The sequence below is a fragment of the Crotalus tigris genome, unplaced genomic scaffold (genome assembly GCF_016545835.1).
Source record: "Crotalus tigris isolate CLP2741 ecotype Arizona unplaced genomic scaffold, ASM1654583v1 scf7180000017633.3093840, whole genome shotgun sequence".
Classification (NCBI taxonomy): domain Eukaryota; kingdom Metazoa; phylum Chordata; class Lepidosauria; order Squamata; family Viperidae; genus Crotalus; species Crotalus tigris.
The window spans coordinates 2762444-2771064 of NW_024096527.1; the positions used below are offsets into that span (position 1 = coordinate 2762444).

The window sequence follows — 8621 nt, forward strand, 5'->3', positions numbered from 1 at the left end:
CAGCATTGTTTGTAGCATTTTCTATTTAAGGTTTCAGATTTAAAAGGAGGAGAAGGGAGAGGACAGCACGGGAATACTGTATTCTAAATCCTTTAAAAAGAGCCAAAATGGAGTCACCCTTTCCCCAAAGCTGTGCTTCTTTCCCCAGCGCTGATTCAGCTACTGGCTTTCTGGAAAGAGTCTTCCACCACTCGTTCATTCATAAATTGTTCCCAGAAAGCGCCTGTGGCCAGAGGCTGTGACACACCTAACCTCATCCGACAGCTCTGATTTATAGATTTTGCAACTGTGATGAATGCTAAAGACCTGCAACCTTGCTGTGCATGCTTGGCCCCACAACTCTTACAAACATACCCCCCTCTGCCCACCAAGTTTTGCAGAAGGCCATTTTCTCCACCCTCCACATTTTGAACCTGTGCTTCACCACCTTCTCAATGTGATCCAGAACCGTCCTGTGCCTAATATGCATAGCACTCACCAGTTGAAAATCAGGATCAAGCACTGCAAGATGTCAACTTTTGAGGAAGGTCAAGAAGAGGGGCTTCACCCCCTTCTCATTTCTGCTGATAAAGAGCTTAGTTTTGAGGTTCACAAGGCAATAGAGAAGGGGCTGATTTATTTTATGTCAAGAGAGAATCCAGGATCAGAGCTTATGGGGGTTCTTAAAATGACCCAATTTCCTGCCTCCCAATAATGCAAACATTGATCAGATCTCTGCAAGAAAGGAAATTGAGGGGGGAGGGAGAGACAGGGAAGGATGGAGGCAGCTGTTTTAAGCTTGAAATAGCAATGGCTCCTTTGTGTTTATCCTTTTACAAGCTACCTGACATACAGAAGCTTCCTTACATGCAGAATAACAGAATTGGAAGGGACCTTGGAGGTCTTCTAGTCCAACCCCCTGCTCAAGCAGGTGACCCTCTACCATTCCAGACAAATAGCTACCCAATCTCTTCTTAAAAACCTCAAGTGATGTAGCACCCACAACTTTGATTTTCCTCACTGACATCTTAATTATCATTTCATTGATGGTTCATGCCATGGTTTGGTTGTCCCATGTTATTCCTTTTAACATCCACGAGTCTTCCCTGACAGGCCCATTTTTGTGAATGAAGACAGGCCTGGGAATTGTGAGGAGTAGAAGGTTTCCTCCAGTGCTTTGAAGGGATCAGCTAATGAAGACATTGTTGTCAAGATAGCAGAATTTTTGCGTCTTCTTTTTTTAAAAAAAATTAAATATACACACACACACTCGCATTTACAGAGCAAATGTTTAACAGGCAGCTAAATATTTTACCCAAAGGGAAACACTTGGTTAAACTGCCAAACAGCAGATCAGATCTTTTGCTTATGAAATGGTTAGCATTTAACCCATTACTAACCATGCTGGGAATTAACCTGGGCCTTTAGATCCTTGCTGGTCTCCCTGTAATTCCTACCATGGTCTCAGTGGCTGAGTTAGCAAAACATGCCATTCGCAAAGTAATACATTGGATTCTGGTTTCACATTATAGTCTGCTTTTTAAGCATGCTGTGAGAATGATTGGGTTCCTGCACTCCAATCGAGTATGTTGTGTAAAGCTAGCAGACACACACCTTCCAAATTCTGGGTCTAAATGAATTCTCTCTCTCTTATTTTGGAAATTACGGCCTAAGAATTGTTTTTCCAGTTAAGACCAGACACCATCACGTTTTGTTTCCAAAGACAACCCACTATTTTGAGAATGCCCACAAATGGAGCATGAAGATATCACCATCACCATCCTCTGCTTTTCAATCCCAGTGTGAGGCTTATGTTGTAGATGGAATGTGACTCAAGGCAGGGGAGCAGGTTCAAATCTGTGCTATTTTGAGCAATAGATAGCCTCTGTTATAGGGATTCTGTTTGGGGTTCAGAAATAAGATTCCTTAAAAACCAAGACCATCTTCCTTTTATGTGATGCTTATAATGGTGACTGCCAACATGTTTTACCCTTAATAGAGAATTCTATACAAGAACTTGTTGGGTCCAGATCCAAATATCAGTCCAAACCATCATTCTTTTTCCAAGCCTGACCAGCCAGAAAGTCCACTTATAGGGTTTGTAGGTGCACAGCCAGCTCCTGTTTATGTGCAACATTTGACCATCAGGTGGTATACTGCATCTGGCTATGGAGGATCCATACAAGAACCTTGGCTAATAATCCCCTCCTGCATTTAGACTTCCCCTGAACAACTGCCCATCATAACATCATGTAGCAAGTAATGTGCTAAGTCAAACAATATGAAATTATAATACAGAATATTATCATGCTGTGCCTATTGCATCTTTCATCCAAGGTGGTCTTGGAAAGGGAAGAATGATTTTTAAAACTTCATTTAATAGGGACTGACATTCAAAGAACCGAAGAGCTAAGGGAAGCATGGAGGAAAGATAAGCAAAGATTGCTCATTTTTTTCATCCTCCTCCTCCTCCTCCTCTGCCTCTGAAAATCAAGAAGTGCAAAAACTCACTTCTCTGCTAACAGGAGGTGAGAGGTTGCAAAATTAATTTGGCATCTCAATTAGCCCATGAGAAAGATATGAGAGGAAAAGATTTTGCCTATGTTCCTGCAGCCCATCCAACATCTAAGTACCATGTGAAACCAAATGATGAAATTGTTAAAGTAATATGAGCTGGCCACATCAGAGGTGGACACACACACACACACACACACACCGACATAGAGAAAGCCTGAAATCCATCAACCTGCACCACACCCCAAAATGCTGGATTGAATTAGCACCTATTTGAGAAAAAGGCAAGAGAAGCTTTTGCTCCAAAGGTGAAGTTTAGACCCCTCTTTGCTAGATGGGAGCATCGGGAATCTGAAAGAACAGCCCATCCCTCCCTCCCCACCTCAGCATCATGGACATGCCTTCACTGTCCCACGCCTTAGTATTTCCACTGAGGCTAGTTTCAGAAATGGCCACCTCCCCGTCACCTCGTCGACAGCTATATATTTCTGCCTCTATCCTGTTCTGCACAAAAATGACACCCTCACATCTCAAAAAAAAGAAAAACAAAACCAAAACCACTGTGCATGGGATGGAAGTGAGATTGCCTTACCTCCAACGCAAAGCAAAGACATGGCATAGGCGCTCTCCCTCTCGCTCTCTCTTTCAAGGCCGCTGTTCTAAAGCAGATTTGGCTTCACAGCGTGGGGAGCTGCTTGGAAAAGGAAAGGCGTGTTGCGTTGCTGCGAAATGGCATCCTTCTCCGAAGGGCCGCCGACTGCTGCTCCTCCTTCTCGTGCCTAGTGAGAGCCAGCCATTTTGCTTCAGCACCACGGCTTGTGGATAGCTCCCGACGTCAGGATGATGGGGAAAGAAAGAAAAAAAACCCAGCGTGGGGCGGGGGAGAGAGAGAGAGAGAGAGGAAGGCGGGGGCCACCGGATCGGCTGAGCGTTTGCCTCTTCAAGACCTCATTCTGTCGACAATCTCCAAGCCTCGATTCTCTTAAAGAAGCTTCCAAATGCTCATCTTTGAATTTCAATCCAGATATAGGATTTTCCAGTTTTCTGATTCCAGAGTGGAGTTGCTAAGTTTGGACTCCACCACTGTTCCGGCCACTGGCATGTCTTTTTGCCTTCCTCGTTCCTTTGGTGTGAATGATGCACACATGGGGAGAGATAAAAGGCTGGATAAAGAGGAAGGAGTGCTTCCTAAGGACAAATTGGTTTGATACTTCCCCCCCCCCAGTTGTTTCATGAATGGTCTGGCGACACAACACAAAAAAGCAATTGATGTGCCCGTCCTCCCCTCAGTCACATCATGATGGCTTTCTTAGAGTGTTTAATTCATGTGCACAAACATTTAGGTGGGAGAGAGAGAAGCCCAAAGCCTAAAAGTTGCAGCACTTGCTGCTTGAATTAAATCGAGAAAGTTCATAAATCAACTCATAGGATGCAGCAGGACATAGTAAAATCTCTCAGCATTAACAGTGTGGAAGAATGGATGGCTTGCCTAATTCTTAAACCCAACATCTTGGTAAACAAAGCATTTTGCTAGTCCTTGTATCACTGATTTTCTTTCCAACGGCAGTACTTTTCATAATCCTTATAGTCCAGAGTTGGTGTACAGGTAGTCCTCGATTTACAGCCATTCATTAGGCCACCATTCCAAGTTACAGCAGCATAGAAAAAAAGGACTTACAACTGGTCCTTGCACTTACAACCATCACAACATCCCAATGGTCGCAATCAAAATTTGAGCGCTTGGCAACCAGCGTGTACTTTTCTCAATTGCAATGTCCCAAGATCATGTGATTGCCATCAGTCAACTTCCATCAAGTAAAATCAATGGGGGGAAGACGGATTCCCTTAATGACCATGTGATTCACTTAACTGCAACAATCTGCTTAAAAACCGTGTCAAAAAAGATTGTAAAATTGGGTGGCTGTCTTGCTTAACAATGGAAATTGGGGTCCTAATTGTGGTTGTATGTCGAGGACTAACTGTATCTTAAGCTACAGTTTTCCAACTTGGTGCCTCCTGCACACCTGTCAGACCACACTGCAAATAATTACTAGCTAATTCCAGTCATTCATCCCCTCAGTGAATAGGTCAAAGGACATCAAGGATGAAAGAAATATCACTTGCCCACTGGAAAATTCCAACAGTATCAAACTGTATCAAACCTCTTTAGTTCTATGTTCTTCTCTCCTTGATAAGTTTCCATCCATTGTTTCTTGTTTTGTCTTCTGGTGCTTTGGAAAATAGATTGAGCCTCACTTCTTTGCAGCATTCTTTCAAAGAAGAGGGGGTCAACCTATTTACCAGAGCACCAGAAGGCAAGACAAGAAACAATGGATGGAAACTAATCGAGGAGACAAACAACCTAGAACTAAGGAGAAGTTTTCTAACAGTGAGAACAATAAACCAGTGGAAAGGCTTGTCTTCAGAAGTTGTGGATGCTCCATCAATGGAGGCTTTTAAGAAGAGACTGGACAGTCACTTGTCTGAAATGGTATAAGATCTCCTGTTTGAGTAGGGTTTGGACTAGAAGACCTCTAAGGTCCCTTCCTACTCTGTTATTCTATTATTCTGTTAAACCCAACATTTATTTTGTCCACAGACCAGCTTGATGTTTCTAAAAACTCCTAAGCTGTACATCCTAAGCTATATATTAAAGCAAAGTCTGGTCAAAGACGTATTGCTATTGAACATGGAGATGCTTCTTCCCAATTAATGTGACTTATTCTCTTCTTTAATCTAAGCTAGGATCCATTGCCATATCTTGAGACTGTGAGTTCCAAAAATGAATGATATTATTTGTGAAAAAGGCCTTCCATCTGATCAGTTCCATTTCATAACTGTGAGCAGAAGCTAGGGGAATATAATGTATGAAGACAGTATTCCACTGATATCCCATTTTAGTAAAGTTCATGCATTTTATTTCAAAAGTGAATGAAAAATGAATCCAATAAGCCGCATTTTTCTTTAGTTATGGAAATGAAATGGAATTCAAATGAACGAGTTCTATATAAAGCAGTGATTCAATACTTTTGAAGTGAAATGGGTTTGAAAATCAGGAAGAATCTCCAGATCACAAAAAAAAAAAAAACCCAAAGTAAGAAGTTAAGATGATTAGGGGACTGGGGGCTAAAGCATATAAGGAACGGTTGCTGGAATTGGGTATGTCTAGTTTAACGAAGAGAAGGACGAGGGGTGACAGGATAGCAGTGTTCCAATATCTCAGGAGCTGCCACAAAGAAGAGGGAGTCAAGCTATTCTTCAAAGCACCTGAAGGCAGGACAAGAAGCAACGGATGGAAACTAATCAAGGAGAGAAGCAACCTAGAACTAAGGAGAAACTTTCTGACAGTTAGAACAATTAACCAGTGGAACAACCTGCCTCCAGAAGCGGTGAATGCTCCAACACTGGAAGAGACTGGACAGCCATTTGTCCGAAATGGTATAGGGTTTCCTGCCTGAGCAGGGGGTTGGACTAGATGACCTCCAAGGTCCCTTCCAACTTTACTACTATATTATTAGTGTTGTTGTTGTTGTTGTTGTTATTATTATTATTATTAGAGGGTGTGAATCTGCATATGTACAAAATTTTAAATGGAAACTCTTTGTCTAATCCAGTGTTTCTCAACCTTGGCAGCCTGAAGATGGGAGGACTTCAATATCCAGAATTCCCCAGACAGCTATGCTGGGAGTTGAAGTCCACCCATCTTCAAGTTGCCAAGGTTGAGAAACACTGGTCTATATTATTATATTATATATTCAGAATAGAACCGGAAGGGACCTTGGAGGTCTTCTAGTCCAATCCCCGCAAAAGCAGGAGATCCTCTACCATTTCAGACAGGTGGCTGTCCATTCTCTTCTTAAAAACCTCCAGTGATGAAGCACCCCCAACTTCTGAAGGCAAGCTGTTCCATTGGTTTATTGTCCTCACTGTTAGGAAGCTTCTCCTTAATTCCAGGTTGCTTCTCTCCTTGAATAGTTTTCATCCATTGCTTCTTGTCCTGCTCTCCAGTGCTTTGGAAAATAAGTTTGGAAAATAACTCTTTGTGGTAGCCCCTCAAATGTTGGAATACTGCTATGTCACCCCTAGTCTTTTTTTCCTCTAGACTAGCCATACACAGTTCCTGCAACCAATCTTTAAAAAAAAAAAAAAATTGGTTTTTTAATTTTTAAGAAAAAGTACTCAGGACACACCGTGGTGTTTGGGTAATCAAACATTCCAAAGTAAAAACATAAATAAACAACTCAACTCAATACATTCACTGTCTCCTCTCTATTTCCCTCAAATAACATAATACGTTTAAAATATTCCATTTCTAAATTAAATTTCTATTACTACTAAACCTGTTTTAAAACTTTTATCAGTTTACAATTACCAAAATCAAATTTCACTTTAACTCAACAAGTTATCAATTCAGGTATCCCTTCCAGATATATTCTAGTTCTTAATTTCTCTCATCCCTCCTTTTATCACCAATCTCATTTATTTCTTCTTCCATTACACAATAGCTATCTTAATTTAAAAAATAATGTTAATTCACTTCAATTCATTACAGAAACTTCAAATTTCATCCAATTGATTGTCATACCTTATCACATCTATGTTATTGTACAAAAAAATCATCTAAGTTAAAACACTCCATTAATTATTAAAACCATCCCAATCTAAAAAATCAACATTTTTTCAATTCCAATACATAATTTTCAACCATTCTTAATATGTTTTAGTTTTCAGGCCTTTAATCATACTAGTTGCTCTTCTCTGCATTTTTCCAGCATCTTTTTTGTAATGTGGTGACCAAAACCGGATGCAGTATTTCCAAGTGTGGTCTTACTAAAGCTTTATAAAGTGGTACTTTGTCTAGTCTGCCTTTGGCCCAAAACAGAAATTAACTAGTGCTAGTCAGAAAAATTCACCGGCATTTAGTTTTAAATTTTCTCATTAACTTTAATGCAAGGGAATTTAATATAAATATTAAAATACTTTCCTAGGGAAAGAGAAGTTAGAGGAAATTATGGTGGGTGAATGTAATATTCTTTAATTTCTTTAATTATAAGGTACTAAGGGGTGGGTGTGAATGTTTTACAGTTCATTGCACAGCCATCTCTCCAACAGTCTGCAACTTTTCCTTGTGCTGCTTCTATTAAATCCCAGGAGAAAATCTCTGGAGGAAATGCCTCCCATCGGGCTTTTCATGAGGGAGGGAAGTCCTGTCCTTAGAAGTGGTTGGAACAGAACAGAATAACAGAGCTGGAAGGGACCTTGGAGGTCTTCTAGTCCAACCCCCTGCTCAAGCAGGAGATCCTTTATCATATCAGACAAATGATTGCCCAATTTCTTCTTAAAAACCACCTATAACTTCTGGAGGCAGTTGTCTGGAAATATACTGGAATATATCATGACCTCTGCTCAAAGAACCTACAAATCCACCTCTAAAGATCCAAGAAAAGTTCTTGTGTTGAAGATGTAATCCAATGCATCTTAATGCCAGGGGCTGCCACAAAGAAGAGAGAGTCAAGCTATTTTCCAAAGCGCCTGAAGGCAGGACAAGAAGCAACGGATGGAAACTAATTAACGAGAGAAGCAACCTAGAACTAAGGAGAAACTTCCTGACAGTTAGAACAATTAACCAGTGGAACAACCTGCCTCCAGAAGCGGTGAATGCTCCAACACTGGAAGTTTTTAAGAAGAGACTGGACAGCCATTTGTCCAAAATGGTATAGGGTTTCCTGCCTGAGCAGGGGGTTGGACTAGATGACCTCCAAGGTCCCATCCAATATTATTATTATTATTACTACTACTACAACTGCTACTAATGAGCTTAACATCCCAGATAACCACAATGAGATGGTCACTGACCTTGAACCAGACATCCTAGAATGTGAAGTGAAATGGGCCTTAGAAAATCTGAGCAACAACAAAGCTAGTGGAGGTGACAGTATTCCAGCTGAGCTATTCAAAATCTTAAAAGACGATGCAGTAAAAATGCTACACTCAATTTGCCAGCAAATTTGGAAAACTCAACAGTGGCCACAGGATTGGAAAAGGTCAGTTTACATTCCAATTCCAAAGAAAGGCAATGCCAAAGAATGTTCAAACTATCACACCATTGCTAGTAAAGTTATGCTTAA

General features: G+C 40.9%; 1 protein-coding gene across 19 annotated transcripts in view; it reads right to left on the reverse strand.

Moving 5' to 3' along the window:
* Positions 1 to 3578, reverse strand: part of UNC13A (unc-13 homolog A) — a 124761-nt gene extending 121183 nt beyond the window's left edge. For 10 of the 19 annotated variants that reach the window (XM_039334775.1, XM_039334769.1, XM_039334780.1 and 7 more), the window contains exon 1: positions 3086 to 3575. In XM_039334775.1, the coding sequence (XP_039190709.1) occupies positions 3086 to 3107 (22 nt within the window). In that variant the 5' untranslated portion in view covers positions 3108 to 3575. Of the gene's footprint in view, positions 1 to 3085 lie in introns of all 19 variants that reach the window. The other 9 variants (XM_039334770.1, XM_039334774.1, XM_039334777.1 and 6 more) reach the window with 3 other exon arrangements.
* Positions 3579 to 8621: the final 5043 nt, after the last annotated feature.